Raw genomic sequence first — 22,192 nt, 5'->3', positions numbered from 1 at the left:
GAAGAATCGCGGCAGACGGCATCAGACCCACAGATGCCGAAACGGAGGCCATCAAGAATGCGCCGAGACCACAGAACGTGACGGAGCTGCGGTCGTTCCTGGGACTACTAAATTATTTTAGTAATTTCCTACCTGGGTTAAGCACCTCTACCTACACAAGGGAGATGACTGGGTATGGGGAAAATCACAAGAAGCTGCTTTGAGAAAGCCCTAAATCTGTTATGTACCAACAAACTGCTTGTTCTGTATGACCCATGTAAACGTTTAGTGCTAGCTTGCGATGCGACTTCGTACAGAATCGGGTGTGTGTTACAACAAGCAAATGAATGGGTTATGCTTATGCGTCCAGGAGTTTGCCTAAGGCCGAAAGGGCCAACAGCATGATTGAACACGAAATTCTGGCATGCGTTTACGGGGTAAAAAAAATGCACCAGTATCTGTTTGGGCTTAAGTTCGAGTTAGAAACTGACCATAAGCCACTCATATCGCTATTCTCAGAGAGCAAAGGTATTAATACCAAACCCTCTGCTCGCATCCAAAGATGGGCGCTCACGCTGTCTGCATATAACTATGTAATTCGCCACAGACCAGGCACAGAGAACTGCACTGATGCTCTCAGTCGGCTACCATTGCCAACCACCGGGGTGGAAATGGCACAACCTGCAGACTTGCTCTTCGTGATGGATGCATTTGAAAACGAAAAGTCACCTGTTACAGCCCACCAGATCAGGACCTGGACCAGCCTGGATCCTTTACTGTCCCTTGTAAAAAAAAAAAACTGTGTCCTCCATGGGAGTTGGTCCAGCGTCCCAGCGGAGATGCATGAAGAGATCAAGCCGTTCCAGCAGCGCAAAGACAAAATGTCCATACGGGCGGACTGTCTTTTGTGGGGTAATTGCGTGGTTTTGCCTAAGCAAGGCAGGGAAAAGTTCATACGTGACCAACACAGTACCCACCCAGGCATAGTAATGATGAAAGCTATAGCCAGATCCCAAGTGTGGTGGCCTGGCATCGACTCAGATTTTGAGTCTTGTGTGCGCCAATGCAACACTTGCTCTCAACTGAGTAATGCACGCAGGGAGGCACCGCTAAATTTGTGGTCATGGCCCTCCAAACCGTGGTCGAGGATCCATGTCGACTTTGCTGGCCCGTATCTAGGCAAAATGTTTTTGGTTGTTGTGGATGTTTATTCAAAATGGACTGAGTGTGTAATAATGTCTGTAAGCACATTCACTGCCACCATCGAAAGTCTACGAGCCATGTTTGCCACGCACGGTCTGCCTGATGTCCTTGTCAGCAACAATGGGCCGTGCTTCACCAGTGCTGAATTCAAGGAATTCATGACCCACAATGGGATCAAGCACGTCACATCTGCCCCGTTCAAGCCCGCATCCAACGGCCAGACAGAACGGGCAGTCCAAACCATCAAGCAAAGCTTGAAGCCCGTGTCGGAAGGCTCCCTGCAGACCCGCCTGTCCTGAGTCCTGCTCAGCTACCGCACCAGACCCCACTCGCTCACCGAGGTTCCCCCAGCCAAGCTGCTCATGAAAAGGGCACTCAAAACAAGGCTCTCTCTCGTCCACCCTGATTCTCCATGATCACGTCGAGGGCAGGCGGCATCAACAAAGTCTGTACCATGATCGCGCAAATTTGTCATGCGATACTGAAGTCAATGACCCTGTATTTGTACTCAACTATAGACATGGTCCCAAATGCCTTGCTGGCACTGTCATAGCCAAAGAAGGGAGTAGAGTGTTTCAGGTCAAACTCGCAAATGGACTAACTTGCAGAAAGCATTTGGACCAAACCAAACTGCGATTCACAGACTGCCACGAACAACCTGAAGAGGACACCACCAACTTCGACCCTCCGACGCACACACAAGTGGCAACCGACATCACAGTTTACCACGAAGCTGAAATCATCCCCAGCAGCCCAGCAAGGCCAGCTGCACAGCAGCCCAGCGAAGAACCAACCAACTCACCCGCACCTGCATTTGTACCGAGATGATCGACTAGGGAGCGAAAGGCCCTAGATCGTCTCACCCTGTAAAAAAGTATACTATTGACTTTGGGAGGGAGCGATGTTATGTATGCAACCCTATGTAACCAGTATTTTACCGCCACCAGAGGGCCTATCTGTTGGAGTCCCAAGGGATCCCTTGAGAGCACTGCATGCTGTAACAACCCTCTGGAGTTAGAATAAAGAAACTAAGGTCACACTTACTCACATCTGCAGTACTCAATCACATTACTTTATTACGGATGCAACATAAACCTATGACAATGACAGAAAGGCAAAGAACACCCAGCTCAACCAATCGGTCTCACCACTACTGCGACACCCCTTATACTAAAACATTTTACACTCCACTCCAACCGGAGCCATGTGATTTCCTGGGAGAGGCAAAAACCAGATAAAAACCCAAGCCAACTTGGGGAGAAAAAATCTGGGAAAATTCCTCTCCGACCCAACCAGGCGATCGAAACTAGTCCAGATCACCCTGGCCGTATTCTATTCCCTGCAGTCAGGTGGGCATGGCAGTGGCAAATGGAATTTAATTCGGAGAAGTGTGAGGAATTGCACTTGGGGAGGGCTAATGAGGAAAGGGTATACACATTAAATGGTAGGCCACTTAAAAGTGTAGATGAACAAAGGGACCTGGAGTGCTTGTCCATAGATCACTGAAAGTAGCAGACCAGGTGGATAAGGTGGTGAAAAAGGCATACAGAATGCTTGCCTTTATTGGCCGAGGCATAGAATGGGGAGGGAGGTTATGCTTAAATTGTATAATACTCTGATTAGGCCACGGCTGGAGTACTGCGTGCAGTTCTGGTCGGCGTATTATAGGAAGGACGTGATTGCACTAGAGAGGGTGCAGAGAAGATTTACTAGGATGCTGTCTGGAATGGAGAATCTTAGCTACGAGGACAGATTGGATAGGCTGGGTTTGTTCTCATTGGAACAGAGGAGGCTGAGAGGAGACCTCATTGAGGTGTACAAAATTTTGAAGGACCAGGATATAGTGGATAGCAAGAGTCTATTTCCCTTGGTGATGCTGTCAATTACGAGGGGGCATAGTTTTAAAGTGGTTGGTGGAAGGATCAGAGGGGATTTGAGGGGAGGCTTCTTCACAGAGGGTTGTGGGGATCTGGAACTCACTGCCTGGAAGGGTGGTGGATGCAGAAACCCTCACCACATTTAAAAGGTGCTTGGATGGGCACTTGAAATGCCGCAGCCTGCAAGGTTATGGACCTAGAGCTGGTAAGTGGGATTAGACTGAATGACCTCTTGTTGGCCGGCACAGATGCGATGGTAAGTAGTGCAGGGAATCGAATACGGCCAGGGTGATCTCCTGGACTAGTTTCGATCGCTTGGATGGGTCGGAGAGGAATTTTCCCAGATTTATTTTCCCCCAATTGGCCTGGGTTTTTAATCTGTTTTTTGCCTCTCCCAGGAGATCACATGGCTCCGCTTGGGGTGGAGTGCAGAATGTTTCGGTGCAAGGGGTGTCGCAGATGTGTGGGGCAGACTGGTTGGGTGAGGTGCTCTTTACCTTTCCGCCATTGTTCATACGTTTATATGTAACCTTCAGGGCTGTTGACCGAGGGCCGTGTGGCTCTTTGTCGGCCAGCATGGACACAATGGGCCAAAATGGCCTCCTTCTGCGCTGTAGATTTCTATGTTTATTGTTTGGGCCACCTAGCAGGCGAACACAAGACAGACATGCTTCATATTTGCCACAGTGCCACTGCCTGGTTAGATTTTTACTGTTGGTCATATCTTTGACATGAGTACATTCGTGCAATATTATTTACTTTTTTCCTTTATATTTTCTATATACACACATGTTAAATGCACCAAAAGAAATCCATACTTTTCATTGGTGTTTATACATGGTTTTTTTGTTTGAAATTAATATAGACCTCCAGTAGTATTCCTCATGATTGCTCAGAGAATACACGGTTTCAAAAGTGGGGCAACATGTCTGCAAAGAAGTTGGGAGAAAAAAAAGTTAAGAAATCCTCAGACAGTACATCAACTTTCTTTATTGGTTCTGGGAATAGTGTTTTTCTTACACACTGCAAGTAGAAAAATAACTAATTATTTTTAGCCTGAATATAATGGTCTGACAGTGTGGTATTTGCCACCTTTGTGGAGGAGACAAGAGAACATAGTGGGTGCACTGGAAATGGTTAGTCCACTGGCACACTAATGGTAAACATTAATGTGCAGGTTTCAATTCATTGGAGACTTTGGGGCCGAAATTGTCCTCCACCCGAAACGGGACGCACCTACCGATTTGCAAGGGTTCCGTCCGCCCCCAATCCGGAGAAATTCAGGTCTTTGGGGTTTTTTTTGGAGCGGGGCAGAAGTGGTGTCATCAGCGGGTCAGAGAGGCCGTGGTCATCGGGGTGGAAGTGCAGGCCGGGTGGCATTGCGGGGCGCAAGTACAGGCCGGGTCGGAGCAGCCATCGCTCCAAGTCACCTTGGAGCAATAAATCACACTGCTGCCAGGCCATCAACACCATTATTGTTAATTCGAAGTGGCAGCAGCGTGAAAAGTAGCTTAAATGCAGGTAAATTGCAATCACCATTGAATTTAATGGGAGCAGTGCAATGATAATTACCTAACTGCTTTTGGCAAGGGTAACTAACAGCAAACGTCCCAGGAAAATATGGGGTGGCATAAAGGCGCCAAGTTACTTATTCTGTAATTGCCTCTTTATTTTGCATCATTCACGGGTTCCTATGATATAGATCCCCAGGAAAATGAGCCCCAAATGTCAATTTCTTGTTTGTTTTCCATGCACTGCTGCTGTCAATTTTGAGCACACCTCATTTCCCATGTTCTGTCCTATCCAATTTGGAGTTCAGCAAAAGGAGATAACCCCATCATCATTTGAACAGTGGCATACACCATGCCCCAGTCAAAAGTCGCCCCCCCCCGCCCCCCATGCTGTTCCTTGGCAACATCATTCACAGACATAGGGTCAGTTTCCACATGCATGTTGACAACACACAGCTCTACCTCTCCACCACCTCTCTTGACTCCTCTCCACTGGTTCTGCATTGTCAGACTGCTTGTTATACATCCAGTCCTGGATGAGCCATGATTTCCTCCAGTTCAACATTGGGCAGTCCGAAGCTTTAATCTTTGGTCCCTGCCGCTGTTATGTATGTGACTATGGAATACTTGGCACCAGAGGGCGTGACTGTTGGAGTCCTAAGGGTCACCTGCACACATGTGCAGGGTCAGTATAAAAGGTTGGCTGCCATGTTGTTTAGGCACTCTGGAGTTGTAACAAAGACTAAGGTCACATTAAGTTTGGCTCACAGTACTCAGCCTCGTGGAGTTCTTCTATACACAGCAGCCGCAAACCCCCATCCTCACCAACTGATTCCCTCCCCCTCCCCGGCTGCTGTCTTGGGTTGAACCAGAATGTTTGCAATTTGGATGCCCAACTTGACCTCGAGCGGAGTTTCAGACCTCATGTCCTCTCCATCACAAAGACATCGTACTTCCACCTCCATAACATTGATGCCTCCAACCCTGACTCACACCATCTGCTGCCGAAATCCTCATCCATGCCTTTGTTAACTCCAGGCTCAACTATTTCAATATTCTCCTGGCCAACATGACATCTTCCATAAACTTCAAAACCTTTTCCGTCTGTCCTTTCCCTCACCAAGTCCTATTCACCCATCACTGGCCTGCATTGGCTCCTGAATCCCGGTCCCTCAACGCCTCAAATTTAAAGTTATTATCCTCATGTTTAAAATCCCTTCACGATCTGAACCCTTCCTATCTCTGTAACCATCTCCAGTTTTACAAGTCTCTGAAACCTCTGGATTCCTCCAACTCTGACCTCTTGTGCATTGCCCACTCCCTTTGCCCAGGGGGCCATGCCTTCATCTGTCTAGGCTCTACACTCTGGAATTCCTTCCTTTAAACTTCTCTCACTCCCATTAACAGCCTCCTTAAAACCCACCTCTTTGACCAAGCTTTTAGTTATTTCTATTATCTCCTTCTTTGGTTTGATATTGATTTCTGAATGATTCTACTCCTGTGAAGTGGCTGGTAATGGTGAGATTATAAAATGCAAATTTACTTCCTTGTATCATCACATCAAAAATAATTTTACAATGAAATATCTATTACGTTACTCACTCATTTACAATTACTATATCTATTAAGTTACTCATTCTCCAATGCACAATAAGGAAGATTACTCCACATTAAAATCACTATTATAATAATTACAAGCTTCAGGCATCTCAAAAACAGTGACCTAACATGGTGTTCACCCTGGACAAGGTAGATTTTCCCCTTTGCACATTGCCTAATTTACTTCCATTGCCATAACCACTGCTGACAAAACAACCCGATGCTGACATGTGTAGCATCATTACACCAGTTATGTAGAAGTATACCAACACATTTACTGGCATCGATGTATGTTCCTCCAAATGTTGTGGAAACTATACAACTGCACCAACACATACCAGTAGAGAGTTTGGAAAAACAAAGAAATGTTGGATAAAAATCACCTGGAATTTCTGCGGGGACTCTCCTGCTATAACTTTGGAACAGCCATTTCTCCAGGATTTCCGCAAATCGTCAGCCAAATTTACAATGGAAGATCAGGACAGCTCTGCGGAAATTCTACCCCAAAGTTTAAATGAGATATCCCCGTTTGTAGTGCAGTTTGGTGCCCAAACAATGGAGACTTAAATTACCTGGATTCCCCATTAATCAGCTACCTACATGGGTTTTTTTGAGAATTGGGAGGCCAGCAGGAGTGAGAACTTCATTTTAATTATTCGTAGCAAAATTAGAAAGCAACATTGGTAAGGAAAACCGTTAGATATGAAGTAGGTCTTCCTAAAAAGTAAAGTTTTCCCCCCATTTTACTGCTGCCGAGCAGTGTTTACAGACTCGGGCTTGAGCACCAGGACTCCAGCAGGATTGAGGACTTTTTCCAAGAATATATATCCCTTACCACTGTTTAGTTGTTTCACTTGCTCAAATAACTGATACACGGGGGCATTGTACAATGGAATTCTCTGGGAAAAGAACCACCTAACATCTAACCTAGATCTGGCATACAGCTTAAAATTATGACCCCTGGACCTCCCTAACCTGTTTAACTGCAATACACCGTCAACTCGAACATAGTCTATTAATTTCATCATCTTACAAACCTTGATCAGATCACCCCAAGTCTACACTTCTCTAAAAGTGTAGAGTCCCAGCTCTTTTAGCTTATCTTGAAAACGAAGATGCTTTAAACTGGGAATTGATCGAGTGGCCCCTCCCTCTGCACCCTTTCCAAAGCCTCAATATCACCCACCATGTGAGGAGACCAAAACTGGACACAGTATTTATTGTGTTCCGAACACAGATGAGGCTGCACACAGGGAGGTTAAAGTAACAGTGACCTCAGTCTTTATTAAGACACTCCAGAGTGAGGAACAGGCCTTAGGGGCCGGCTTATATATAGTGCTCCCAAGGGATGCTGGGATCCCTTGGGACTTCAGGGGATGAGCTCCCTGGTGGCAGAATATGGGAGTGCATGCTTTACAGATACACATCACTCCCCCTCCCAAAGTCAGTGAAAACTATTTATACGGTGAGGCGGTCGGGAGCCTTTCTTTCCCTGGTGGACCGCCTCGGTACAAATGTCTGTTCTGGTGTGTTGGCTGTGCCCTCACTGGGCTGGCGTCTTGTTGGCCCTGCAGGCCTGCTGGGTGAGCCTGGCCTTGCTGGGCTGTTGGGCATGATGGGTTCGATTTCCTGGTCTGGCGTGGTGTCGTTGATCCTTTGGGTGTGTGTTGTGGGCTCAAAAAAGGTGTGGGTTGTTCAGGGCAGTCTGTGAACCGCAGCCTCGTTTGGACAAATTTGCAGAAAGCACATGGACCATTGTCTAGTTTGACGACAAACACCATACTCCCTTCTTTAGCTATCACCGTGCCCGCGATCCACTTGGGACCATGTCCATAGTTTAGTACATACACAGGGTCATTCAGATCAATTTCCCGTGACACAGTGGCGCGACCATCATTTACATTTTGTTGCTGCCGCCTGCTCTCTACCTGATCATGCAGGTTGGAGTGAACCAGCGAGAGTCTGGTTTTAAGTGTCCTTTTCATGAGAAGCTCAGCCGGGGGCACCCCTGTGAGCGAGTGGGATCTCGTGCGGTAGCTGAGCAGTACTCGGGACAGGCGGGTTTGGAGTGACCCTTCTATGACTCATTTAACGACCTGTTTGTTGGTTTGTACTGCCCGCTCTGCCTGCCCATTGGAGGCTGGTTTAAACGCGGCCGAGGTGACATGTTTGATCCCATTGCGGGTCATGAATTCTTTAAATTCGGCACTGGTGAAACATGGCCCGTTATCACTGACCAGTATGTCAGGCAGGCCGTGCGTGACAAACATGGCCCTCAGGCTTTCAATGGTGGCGGTGGCGGTGCTTCCCAACATGATTTCACATTCAATCCATTTTGAAAAAGCATCCACCACCACCAGGAACATTTTACCAAGAAACGGGCCCGCATAGTCGACATGGATCATCGACCATGGTCTGGAGGGCCAGGATCACAAACTTAGTGGTGCCTCTCTGGGCGCATTGCTCAACTGAGCACATACACTGCATTGCCGTACACAGGACTTTAAGTCAGTGTCGATACCGGGCCACCATGCGTGGGATCTGGCTATCGCTTTCCTCATTACGATACCCGGGTGTGTGCTGTGGAGATCCGAGATAAACGTCTCCCTGCCCTTTTCTGGTAGCACTACGCGGTTACCCCACAACAAGCAGTCTGCCTGAATGGACAGCTCGTCCTTTCGCCGTTGGAATGGCTTGATTAGCTCTTGCATTTCAACGGGGATGCTGGCCCAGCTCCCATGCAGTACACAGTTTTTTTTACTAGGGACAGCAGATGATCTTGGCTGGTCCAAGTCATAATCTGGCGGGCCGTGACAGGTGATTTATCATTTTCATAAGCTTCCATGACCATCAACAAGTCTGCGGGCTGCACCACCATCAACAAGTTTGCAGATTGCGCCATTTCCACCCCCGTGGTGGGCAATGGTAGCCGACAGAGCATCCGCACAGTTCTCGGTGCCTGGCTTGTGGCGGATGGTATAGTTATATGCTGATAACGTGAGTGCCCACCTTTGTATGCGGGCTGAGGCATTAGTATTTATCCCCTTGTTTTCAGCGAACAGGGATGGGGCTTGTGATCGGTTTCCAGCTCAAATTTGAGGCCAAACAGGTACTGATGCATTTTCTTTACCCCGAACACACACGCTAATGCCTCTTTCTCAATCATGCTGTAGGCCCTCTCGGCCTTAGACAAGCGCCTGGAAGCATAGGCGACAGGTTGCAACTTCCCCGCAACGTCAGCTTGTTGTAATACACACCTTGTTGTAATACACACCTGACTCCATACAACGCCGCGTCACATGCTAGCACAAGTCTTTTACACGGGTTATACAATACAAGCAGCTTGTTGGAGCATAAAATGTTTCTGGCTATCTCAAAAGCAATTACTTTTTTCCCCATACCCAGTTCTCACCTTTATGCAATAACACATGTAGGGCCTCTAAGAGGATGCTTAACCCAGGTAGGAATTTACCAAAATAGTTGAGTCGTCCCAGGAACGACTGCAGCTCCATGACATTCTATGGCCTGGGCGCATTCCTCATAGCCTCTGTGGGCCGAATGCCATCAGCCGCGATCTTTCTCCCCAAAAACTCCACTTTTGTTGCCATGAAGACGCATTTCGACCTCTTCAGCCACAGCCCTACGCGATCCAGTCGCTGGAGGACCTCCTCCAGATTTTGTAGGTGCTCGACGGTGTCCCGACCTGTGATCAATATGTCATCCTGAAAAACCACTGTGCATGGTACCGACTTGAGTAGGCTCTCCATGTTTCTCTGGAAGATCGCTGCAGCCGACCGAATTCCAAATGGGCATCTGTTGTAGATGAACAGTCCCCTTGTGCATGTTGATGCAGGTGAGGCCCTTCGGAGAGCCCTCCAGCTCCTGCTTCATGTAGGCCGAAGTCAGGTCAGGCTTGGTGAACGTCTTGCCTCCTGCCAGCGTCGCAAATAGGTCGTCTGCCTTAGGTAACGGGTATTGGTCCTGTAGCGAGAAACAATTAATAGTTACTTTATAATCGCTGCAAATCCTGACCGTGCCATCACTTTTGAGTACTGGAACAATCGGGCTGGCCAACTCGCTAAATTTCACTGGAGAGATGATGCCCTCGCGTTGCAGCCTGTCCAGCTCGGTTTCCACTCTCTCCCTCATCATGTGAGGTACCGCTCGCGCCTTGTGGTGAATGGGTCGTGCCTCTGAGACCAAGGGGATTGCACCTTCGCCCCAGAGAAGTTTCCAATGCCTGGCTCAAAAAGGGAAGGACATTTGTTAAGAACCTGGGTACACGAGGCCTCATCGACATGTGATAGCGCTCGGATGTCATCCCAGTTCCAGCAGATTTTGCCCAGCCAGCTCCTTCCAAGCAGTGTGGGGCCATCGCCCGGGACAATCCAGAGTGGCAGTTCGTGCACCATGCCTTCGTAGGTGACCTTGACCATGGCACTGCCCAGGACAGTGATGAGCTCGTTGGTGTACGTTCTCAGTTTCATGTGGATGGGGCTTAGGGCTGGTCTGAATGCCTTGTTGCACCACAGTCTCTCAAAAATCTTTTTACTCATGATAGATTGGCTAGCACCAGTGTCCTGTTCCAAGGCTATGGGTAAGCCATTCAATCTTACATTTAGCATTATAGGTGGATATTTCATCGAAAATGTGTGCACCCCGTGTACTTCAGCATCTGCCTCCTCTCTCTGAGGCTCGAAATTGCTTTGATCCACCATGGACCGATCTTCCTCTGCCACGTGGTGGTTAGCAGATTTTGCAGAGCTTGCAGCTCGTTTGCAAGCTCGTTGGAGGTGCCCCATTGTTCCACAGCTCTTGCAAACATATCCTTTGAAGCGGCATGAATAGGCTGAATGGAAACCTCCACAATGCCAACAAGGTGTGAATTGCCTTGCATCCTTTGAGTCATTTGGGTCACTTGAGGCCTGCTGGCAGTTGCAGACTCAAGGTTCTGCCCTGTACATTTCTGTTCGCAAACACAGTTCCAGTTAATTTATGAACATTGCTAGCACTTGTGTGCTGAGAGATTTGTTTGGTGTTATCACTGGTGGACATAAACGCATGGGCTATCGCAATGGCCTTACTGAGGGTCAGTGTCTCTACAGGCAAAAGTTTTCATAGGATGGTCTCGTAGCCAATGCCCAGTACAAAAAAGTCTGAGCATTTGCTCCAGGTAGCCATCAAACTCACATTGTCCTGCAAGTCGCCTTAGCTCGGCGACGTAGCTCGCCACTTCCTGACCTTCAGATCGCTGGCACGTGTAGAACCGATACCTCGCCATCAGCACGCTCTCCCTCGGGTTAAGATGCTCCCAAACCAGTGTACACAGCTCCTCATACGACTTATCTGTGGGTTTCACCAGAGCCAGAAGACTCTTCATGAGGCTATAGGTCAGTGCCCCGCAGAATGTGAGAAGGACCGTTCTCCTTTTTGCAGCGCTTCCTTCTCCGTCCAGCTCGTTGGCTACAAAGTACTGGTCTAGCTGTTCGACATAGGATTCCCAGTCCTCATCCTCCGAGAACTTCTCCAGGAAGCCCACAGTTTGCTGCATATTTGCGTTGGATTCGTATTCTCGTTGCCAGTTATTATGTTCCTGACAGAGATGAGGCTACACACAGGGAGGTTAAAGTAACAGTGACCTCAGTCTTTAATAAGACACTCCAGAGTGAGGAACAGGCCTTAGGGGCCGGCTTATGGACAGTGCTCCCAAGGGATGCTGGGATCCCTTGGGACTTCAGATCCCTGGTGGCGGAACATGGGAGTGCATGCTTTACAGATACACAACATTATTTTAACCGAGGCCTGACCAAGTTCTTGTACAAGGATAAAATAGTATGCTTTCTCTTAAGAGTCAATTGTCCTAGAAATGCACCCCACACCCTATTTGTTCTATCTATCGATTCACAGCATTGTTCATGAACCTTTGGAGATTTATGCACGAGAACGCCCAGATCTCTTCTTTCTCCACCTTCTTTAATGCTTTTCTCTGAAGGGTGTATGTATGTTGGGCAGTCACCCTGCCTACATGCACAAAACTGCACTTTTCCAAATTAAACATAATTTGCCAGTTATGAGCCCAATCCCTAAACATAGAAAATAGGTGCAGGAATAGGCCATTCGGCCCTTCGAGCCTGCACCGCCATTGAATAAGATCATGGCTGATCATTCCCTCAGTACCCCTTTCCTGCTTTCTCTCCATACCCCTTGATCCCTTTAGCCGTAAGGGCCATATCTAACTCCCTCGTGAATATATCCAATGAACTGGCATCAACAATTCTCTGCGGCAGGGAACTCCACAGGTTAACAACTCTCTGAGTGAAGAAGTTTCTCCTCATCTCAGTCCTAAATGGCCTACCCCTTATCCCAAGACTATGTTCCCTGGTTCTGGACTTCCCCAACATCGGGAACCTGTCCAGCCCTGTCAGAATCTTATCCGTTTCTATGCGATCCCCTCTCATCCTTCTAAACTCCAGTGAATAAAGGCCCAGTTGATCCAGTCGCTCCTCATATGACAGCCCAGCCATCCCTGGAATCAGTCTGGTGAACCTTCGCTGCACTCCCTCAATAGCAAGAACGTCCTTCCTCAGATTAGGAGACCAAAACTGAACACAATATTCCAGGTGAGGCCTCACAAAGGCCCTGTACAACTGAAGTAAGACCTCCCTGCTCCTATACTCAAATCCCCTAACTATGAAGGCCAACATACCATTTGCCTTCTTCACCGCCTCCTGTACCTGTATACCCACTTTCAGTGACTGATGAACCATGATACCCAGGTCTCGTTGCACCTCCCCTTTTCCTAATCTGCCGCCATCCAGATAATATTCTGCCTTCGTGTTTTTGCCCCCAAAATGGATAATCTCACATTTATCCACATCATAAAGACATCAAGATCTGCCTGAAGCTGTCGAGCATCGTCTACAGTCCTAACACTCACACAGATCCTCCTATCAACTGCAGACTTGCAGATCGTGTCCACAACACCTACATGATTAATAAAAATAAAGAACAACTGTCTCAACACCGATCCCTGTGGGACACCACTGGTGACCGGTCTCCAAACAGATCCCAATCCATCTATTTTTACTTTATGCCTATAGCCTTCCAGACAATTCTCAATCCAGCTCAATATATTACCACTAATAACAGAGGCTGTGATCTTGTAGAAAAGCCTCTTGTGCAGCACCTTGTCAAAAGTTTTTGGAAGTCTAAAGTAGACAATGTCTACTGCACTTCCCTCATCCACCATCTTCAGAAAATATAACCAAATGTGTAAGAGATGACCTTTTTTGAAGCCATGTTCAATGTTCCTAACATGGCTTGCTCTAAGTAATCATATATTGCCAGAAAAAGTACCCATCCCTTGTGTCTTCTCTTCCTACCCCAACAAAATAATTTTACATAACAAAACACTATTGATTTTTCTAAAATGCAACCTCTCGGCAGTATAAACCATGTACAAGTCAGCAGCAGGTAGACATGAGCTTTGGACAGTAAAAATAATCATCAGGTAAGTTCACAGAGCAGAGTTAATCCAAAAGGTGCCTTCCAGCAACTGCCATAAGTACAATAGAATGCCTTTCATGTAGCCAATAAACTAAATGGTATAATTTTAAAGAGGGCACAGAAACAGAGAGACATGGGAGTGTACGTACACAAATCTTTGAAGGTGGCATAACAAGTTGATACGGCTGTTAAAAAAGCATACAGGATCCTGGGCTTTAGAGACGGAGTACAAAAGCAAGGAAGTTATACAAAACCTTTAAAATTCTGTGGCAAGGGTTCAGTGGAGTACCACATTTTAGGAAGGATGTGAAGGCCTTGTAGAGGGTGCAGCGGAGATGTACTAGAATGGTACCAGGGACAAGGGAATTGTGTGGCGAGAATAGAGAAGCTGTGGTTGTTCTTCGGGCAGAGAATGTCAAGGGGATATTTAATAGAGATGTTCAAAATTATGAAGGGTTTTGATAGAGTACGCAGGGAGAAACTGCTTCCGCTGGCAGAAGGATCAGTAAGATTTAAGGTAATTGACAAACGAACCAGAGGGAAGATGAGAAGATTTTTTTTCCCCCTCAGTGAGTTATTGTGATCTGGAATGCACTCCCTGAATGGGTGGTGGAAGCAGATTCAATACTAACTTTCAAAAAGGAAATGGGATAAATACTTGAAAAGGAAAACATTTGCAGGGCTATGGGAAAGAGCAGGGACCTGGGTCTGGTCAAAGAGCCGGCACAGGCACAGTGGGCCGAACACTCTGGGTAAACATAAATGAGGGATGAGCCGGCAGAGCAGGTGTGCATTGTAAATTCAGGAGCCACAATGCATCTATCTGAGTGATGTAGAGGGGTGGAATGGCTCACTCCACATCCAGGAAGAGAGGATAGCTCAGTGACCTGCCCGTCCTATAGAAGAGGACTTAGCCTTTATTCATCCCTTCACTTTCACAGCAAGTCCAAAATCTGAGAGTCACTATATTACTTTTTTTTTTAAAAACAGCAATTTCCACCACCCCTCCTTTTTTAATCCCTAACCTTTCTCTCCATCAATTTTAGAAGTGATACAAATTTAAGTAAACACTTACAGCATAAAGAGAATAGTATTGCAATACCCAGTTTGTGTCTATTTCTATGGCAAAAGCACTTAAAGTACAACTTACAATGTCACAGAATCTGACAAAAATGGTCTGACTTTGGAACCATCAGGTGACTGAACCAATACAGTTTACCATAACAACGGGCAAGCACATATCTGAGTATCTGAGAGCACGTATCGTGAGCATAGCCATTTTAAACTAATGTTCTCATTAACCGAATGGTGCATGTCCTTTTTATTTTTACTTGATTATTCCACAATTAAAATCAGAAATGTGTTCTCTTAGTAAGTGTGTTGTGAATTATTCTTCTTCACTTACCACAAGCTGAACAACATCTTTTTCCTTGTGCTTTGCAGATTTGAAGGAGGACAGTTGAGTGACAACAACAATCTGATACTCCACATGGCCAGACATCAGCTTGCCATGGATCTCCTGGTACTCTGGAACGGACAAGTCTAATCCAGTATTCACATTCTGGATTGCTCTACAATGGAAATAAAATTACAATAAAAGATTCATTATTGAAAGCATTTAGAGTCACCATCACTTAAAAAAAGCCTCCCAAATACCATACATTACAACTATCTAATGACACCGTTCAGACAGTTTCAACAGCAGGTTGTGCCTCAAGTATCAATGTTAAGTATGGAAGAACTCCACAAGACTGAGAGCGGGCTGCCTGTTGGCTTCCAATGTCGGGCCAACCTCGGAGTCGGCCCGACAATTAAAACAAACTGGAGGTGCCAGCAGCATGCCCTCAACTTTAAGGGTGGACACACTGCCCAGCCACACACAGCTTCCCGCAGGGCGGCACCACTCCTGCTGGGTAATTTCCCGCACTGGAAGGAAAGGGCATCGCCGCCGGTCGGAAGAGGGGTCAGCGTGTGCCCGATGGGCGGCAGCACGGAAACCCTATCCCGCCACAATTTAGGACTGCTTGATCTATCCACACCATGGAGCTTGGGGGAGGGGAGGGGGAACGACAATTTTGGCCCCATAGCCATTTGTTTGTTAAAGGTGCAATCCTTCATTTGACTTAGGCAGCTGGGAGTTAGTAATCTATTTTAGAACTAGATGGTGATGGTGGTGCCCTTCCCGACGTCGGTGGGTATAAAATATGTGTTGGGCCATGTGTATGCTGCTCGCCGGTTTGAGGTGCCCACTGATTAGCTTGCTGTGTTCTTCAAAGGTTTTGTCCACCAGCTTCTCGGGTGCTAGCAGGTCTTTCATGAGCACGTAAGTCTTAGATCCACAGCTGGTCAGTAGATGAGCCCTTCACTTGTCGCCGCTGCATCTCCCAGCCAGTCCTTCGTGATAAGGTCTGCTGAAGCCTCTCAATGAAATCGTCCCAATCCTCACCAACACAGTACCGTTCCTCTGTGCTACCGGTCGCCATTCTCATGGGTCGTTGACTCCTGTTTCTCGTCGCCACTGTAAAGTCCTTACACAATACCACAAATCCACACGAGGCATATTCTATGGACAAGGTCACTGTGACCTGCATCTTTATTCACAGGACCAAGAAGTGATGACCCTGCGTGGGACCCTCCCTTTATATACCTGGATGGCCAGGTGAGGAGTGTCTCCCACAAGTTCAACCCCTGTGGTCAATGTGTGCATGCTCATGAGTGACTGGCTGGCCCCCATGTCCAGCTCCATGCGTACTGGGATGCCACTTAATAGGACCTTCATCATCATAGGTGGCGTTTTGGTATATGAGCTGTGAATGTTTGCCACATGAACCCACTGAACTTCAGCGTCCATTGATTTGCTCCACACGTCATCCTGCCTCGCAGACCCCTCTTCTGGTCCATCCGCCTCGTAAATTAGCCTGGTCGCAGGCTTCCTGCACATTCTGGCTAAATGGTCAGTGAGGTTACAATTTTTGCAGGCGAACTGTTGAAACCTGCCAGTCCTAGCAGCATGTCTGCCCCCACACCTCCAGCATGAACTGAGATTCCCATTGTTGTGAACAAAAGAGCTGTTTCCAGGCATTCCTTGCTGATTGTCCCTTTGACTGCTTGAGCACCCTGTCAGTGGGTGTCAATGGCCCCATCCCAGAACGCATTGTCCACTGGAATGGCGTAAATGTCCGTTCAGCCTGCCATTGTCTGTGTTGAAAACCTGTCCTGGGGTCTATTGCTGCCTGGGGTGTGTCGAACTGCCCTTGCCCGCCTGCTAGGCTCAGAGTCGCGTTTATGATATTGACCCCCTGATCCATCGCCACATTGGAGTCAGGGTTGCGCGCGTATATTATTTTGGTTTCCTCCTCCCCCGCCATAAAAGTCTGAGCCAGCAACGCCGCCGCTTCCAAGGTCAAATCCTTGGTCTCAATTAACTTTCTGAAAATCCCAGCATGACCGTTGCCCTCAATAAAGAAATCCCTTAGCATCTCCCCCCTGCAGGCGTCTGTGAACTTAAGAGGCTGGTCAAGCGCCGGAGGTCCGCAACGAAGTCCGGTATGCTCTGTCCTTCCCGACGTCAGTGGGTATAAAATATATGTCGGGCCATGTGTATGCTGCTCGCCGGCTTGAGGTGCTCACTGATTGGCTTGCTGTGCTCTTCAAAGGTTTTGTCTGCCGGCTTCTCGGGTGCTAGCAGGTCTTTCATGAGCGCGCAAGTCTTAGATCCACAGCTGGTCAGTAGATGAGCCCTTCGCTTGTCGACCGCTGCATCTCGCAGCCAGTCCTTCGTGACAAAGCTCTGCTGAAGCCTCTCAATGAAATCGTCCCAGTCCTCACCAACACAGTACCGTTCCTCTGTGCTACCGGTGGTCATTCTCGTGGGTCGTTGACTCCCGTTTCTCGTCGCCACTGTAAAATCCTTATACAATACCAGAAATCCACACGAGGCACATTCTATGGACAAGGTCACTCTGTGACCTGCACCTTTATTCACAGGACCAAGAAGTGATGACCCTGCGTGGGACCTCCCTTTATATACCTGGATGACCAGGTGAGGAGTGTCTCCCACAAGTTCACCCCCTGTGGTCAATGTGTGCATTTCTTAAATATATACAATATTACAGTGTTGTTACATGAAGGTTACATACATGACAAAGTCCATTACCAAGTGATACCAGCATGTGTTAAATCAATGCTAAAGACAATCCATCTCTGTATACTAGTACAACCAGACCATTAATATACTTAAAACCTATTTCCATGCTCATTGGTCTAGAATAATCATTTTCCCACCTACCATGCTTACATGCATACACAGAGTTCTGCTCCCAACAGTTAAATAATTAGAGAACAGAGAGATGATTCTGACCACTTAAATTAAGATCAATTGACTGGTTTAAAAAATGCCCAGTGGGTCCAACAGGCACCACAAGTTTGCAAACTAGGTACAATGCCATAACCAGAAATACACCATGTTGAGTCAAATAGAAGTGGGAGGGGGCACCAGAATCCACGGAATCTCACGCCTACTTCGTTCCAGAACCAGGTCGGGGCTGATTGAAATGCCAAGTTTAATTTTGCAGCAACACTAAACTCACAATATAAATACACCCACAGAGTAAAGCTGTCTCTGTTCAAACCCTGAAGATCACCCCCTACTGCACCAATGTGACATTTTCCAATTTAATACACCAGCCATCCCATGGCCTTAGCGAGAGTACAAATTTAATGTGAAAATAGTTGTTGTGTGCTACAGATCCATGTACACTCTGGGCTGGACTGGGTGCGCCCAACATTATAACACAACATTTAAGTAGCTTATTTTACAGAGAACTCTCCTCCCCTATCCCCAGGAAGTGAACTTCCGACTTCTGTGCTCAAGTTGCATCATCGCCTCACCCTGTCGACATGTTATCAATGCCCCAACCTCAATAAGCAGCTACACTGACAAGGGGGCAACACCGGAATGTTTCAGAAAGTCACCGGAGACTGTGCACGGGCGAGGAAGGCAGGAGGCGCGGCGGTGCGAGCTACTGCTGCAAAGCGGGCTCCGCAAGCCGAGGGACGGAGTGAGTGGGTGGAGGTGTGTGAAGTTTTGGCTCCACGAACTTTGCCTGCCTTCTCCCTACCTGGATGTGATCAGTCCCTCGGGCATGTCGCCGCTTGCCCTGCAGTTGTTGGGGAGCGGAGGCTCGGCGTTGAGCGCACTGTCAGGCGGAGCGAGTTGTCAGTACGCTGCGCTACTGCTCCGCCGCCTCTGCAAGTCACGGGACCCGCGGAGCGCCCAACCCAGCGCCGAAGGTCGGCGCAACCCGCACCCAGCAACACCTCGTTAAAAAAATAACCAAATCACAAGCTACTTACCGCGACACGGGAACATCCGCTGCCTTCAATGGATTGACATTTAATTCTCCGCAAGTCTGCTTCCATATCAAAAATAATTCACCGTAGTCGGCAGGATTCGAACCTGCGCGGGGAGACCCCAATGGATTTCTAGTCCATCGCCTTAACCACTCGGCCACGACTACATGAAGAAAACTGCGCCACTGCCGGCTTATCCACTGCCTCTGGGATTGAATGTCGTTCGCAATGTTATTTTATATAAATTGTATCAATATTTTTAGTCGCATTTAAGAGCTGATATCTGCATCTGCTATTTGTGGATCGGACGGTGCAGCGACTGCTCCCGATCACAACTTAAACTGAGCTGAACTTCACCCCACCTATCCTGTCATTCTCTTCATGGCTTTCATTTATGAAGATACTTTCAAATGTTTTAACCCCTGTTTGATACAATATTAATTAGCTCTGTATTCATTTCTTTAACCATTTCCTGTAATGTTTATTTTCACTAATTTCTATTGTGATTTCAGATACTATCATCTTTGGAACAGAATGTAGCTTTTTTCATTTCTTGCACCCAACAATTGTATTGCATATTTTTTCTAAAAAATAACTAACATTATTTAAACAACCAGCAAATACAGCTGAAGTAGCATATTACCCCATCACAAAACTAATAAGATACAAGTAAAATACACACATGTTCATCCTACACCAGCATGCTCACAGTTAACTGCAGTCTTTTCATTGTGCTGCTGTCATCATAGAAACATAGAAAATAGGTGCAGGAGTAGGCCATTCGGCCCTTCGAGACTGCATCACCATTCAATAAGATCATGGCTGATCATTCACCTCAGTACCCTTTTCCTGCTTTCTCTCCATACCCCTTGCTATTGAGGGAGTACAGCGAAGGTTCATCAGATTGATTCCCGGGATGGCAGGACTGACATATGAGGAGAGACTGGATCAACTGGGCTTGTATCAACTGGAGTTTAGAAGAATGAGAGGGGATCTCATAGAAATATACAAAATTCTGACGGGATTGGCCAGGTTAGAGAAAGGAAGAATGTTCCCGTTGCTGGGGAGTTCCAGAACCAGGGGTCACAGTCTAAGAATAAGGGGTAAGCCATTTAGGACCGAGATGAGGAGAAACTTCATCACTCAGAGAGTGATTAGCCTATGGAATTCTCTACCGCAGAAAGTTGTTGAGGCCAGTTTGTTCGATATATTCAAAAGGGAGTTAGATATGGCCCTTATGGCCAAAGGGATCAAGGGGTATGGAGAGAAAGCAGGAAAGGGATACTGAGGTTGAATGATCAACCATGATCTTATTGAATGGCGGTGCAGGCTCGAGGGGCAGAATGGCTTGCTCCTGCACCTAATTTCTATGTTTCTATGATCCCTTTAGCCGTTGAGCAAATCAATTCTGACTTGGCATTTGGAGACAGAGAATTGGGAATCAATGTGCCTTCAGTGAGTTTGTGGGTATATAAACCTTCTGTCATATGTCTCTAAGCATTCTTCGATCACTCCACCAGCCACCATTTTCAACAACAGAGATGTAGAAATCAGCTTTTTAGCACAGCATGCTGCTCATAGAGATCCAAGTTACGTTTTTTTTTTGCTCTAGAGGCTTCAAGCCAGGAAATAGACGAAAATAATTCATGAAGATGAGCACAGTATTGCAGTCCACTCACCATTCTTAGGCCTGAACAAATGCGTAAACTGTGGCTTACACCCCCCCCCCCCAACCCAGGAATTTGGGGGCCAATGTTTAGAAGTATTAGAGAGGACAGTCTGAGTAGGTTAAATGGTGTATGGATTTTTTCAAAAAGTACAAAAAGTACAAAACCAACAGCAGGATTAAAAAGAAGAGCAATAATTTAAAAAAACAGTAATAGCGCTGAAAAATAGAAACATCGGGAGTGTAGTTAAAAAAAATGCGAGTGAGGGAGCAAGACAAAAAAAGTGCATGGTATCTAACAAGCAGTGTAGATCTGTAGTCAATAGCACAAATACTAGGAATGCAAGTACAAAAACAGAAATAGTTAGGAATTACGCCTTAAACATCTGGATTGACTCTAAAAAAACTATTCACAAGAGTAGGACAGAAACCAAACAGGAGAACTGTACTTAAAAAATTAGCTGTGCAAGCAAGAGTTAATAGGAACCCACAGAGTTAGTTAAAAACAGAAACACTGGGAGTAACAGTATAAAAGGTACATAAATAACAGCAGTAGGACTAATAAAAGCACGAGCACACTTTAACAAAATGCAAACACCAACAGCTAAGTCTGAAAAAGAACAGAAATTATAAGAACATACTACAAGTAAAAAATAAACTTCAGGAAAGGGACTAAAGATGCAAATACCAGGAACACAAGCAGTGACAAAAATAAAAGCACAAGAGCTGGTCCCACTCCCCACGCTTTTTCAGCAGGTCTTCAATTTTTTTTCTTTCAGGTACTTATTCAATTATCTTTTGAAAGCCACGACTTAATCTGCCTCCACCACCCTGCCTCCACCACCCTGCCTCCAGCACCCTATCAGACCGTGTGGAAGGATCTGGGGGTCCTTGTACATGAAACACAAAGTTAGTATGCAGGTACAGCAAGTAATTAGGAAGGCAAATGGAATGTTGGCCTTTATTGCAAGGGAGGTGGAGTATAAAAGTAGGGAAGTCTTGCTGCAAATGCAGAGGGTGTTGGTGAGACCACACCTGGAGTACTGCGTACAGTTTTGATATTTAAGGAATGATATATTTGCATTGGAGGCAATTTACAGAAGGTTCACGAGGTTGATTCCTGAGATGAAGGGGTTGTCATCTGAAGAAAGGTTGGGCCTTTACTCATTGAAGTTTAGAAGACTGAAAGGTGATCTTATTGAAACCTATAAGATTCTTAGAGGGCGTGACAGAGTATATGCAGAGAGGATGTTTCCCCTCGTGGGGGAATCTAGAACTCGGGGGTATAGTTTCAGAATAAGGGGTCACCCATTTAAAATGGAAATGAGGAAGAATTTCTTCTCTCAGAGGGTCGGGAATCTTAGGAATTCTCTACCCCAGAGAGCTGTGGAGGCTGGGTCTTTGAATATATTTAAGGTGGAGATAGACAGATTTTTGAATGATAAGGGAGTCAAGGGTTATGGGGAGCGGGAAGGGAAGTGGAGTTGAGGCCAAGATCA

The 22,192-nt window shown here is 46.7% G+C and overlaps 1 protein-coding gene and 1 non-coding gene across 3 annotated transcripts in view; both read right to left on the bottom strand.

The window, feature by feature from the left end:
• hs1bp3 (HCLS1 binding protein 3) overlaps positions 1-22,192 on the bottom strand; it is a 206,074-nt gene that overhangs the window by 142,162 nt on the left and 41,720 nt on the right. Inside the window, exons 1-2 of one of the 2 annotated variants that reach the window (XM_070885079.1) lie at positions 18,796-18,966; positions 15,081-15,246 (exon numbers count right to left, since the gene is read on the bottom strand). In XM_070885079.1, coding sequence (XP_070741180.1) covers positions 15,081-15,246; positions 18,796-18,821 — 192 coding nt within the window. In that variant the 5' untranslated portion in view covers positions 18,822-18,966. Of the gene's footprint in view, positions 1-15,080; positions 15,247-18,795; positions 18,967-22,192 lie in introns of those variants that run through there. The other variant, XM_070885081.1, reaches the window with a different exon arrangement.
• Positions 19,113-19,194, bottom strand: trnas-aga (transfer RNA serine (anticodon AGA)). The gene has a single exon. It is a non-coding gene; the product is annotated as a tRNA-Ser (tRNA).

Source organism: Pristiophorus japonicus, chromosome 7, assembly GCF_044704955.1.
Source record: "Pristiophorus japonicus isolate sPriJap1 chromosome 7, sPriJap1.hap1, whole genome shotgun sequence".
Classification (NCBI taxonomy): domain Eukaryota; kingdom Metazoa; phylum Chordata; class Chondrichthyes; family Pristiophoridae; genus Pristiophorus; species Pristiophorus japonicus.
Note: the sequence above shows the minus strand (reverse complement) of the source record. Positions and strands in the feature narration are given on the sequence as shown.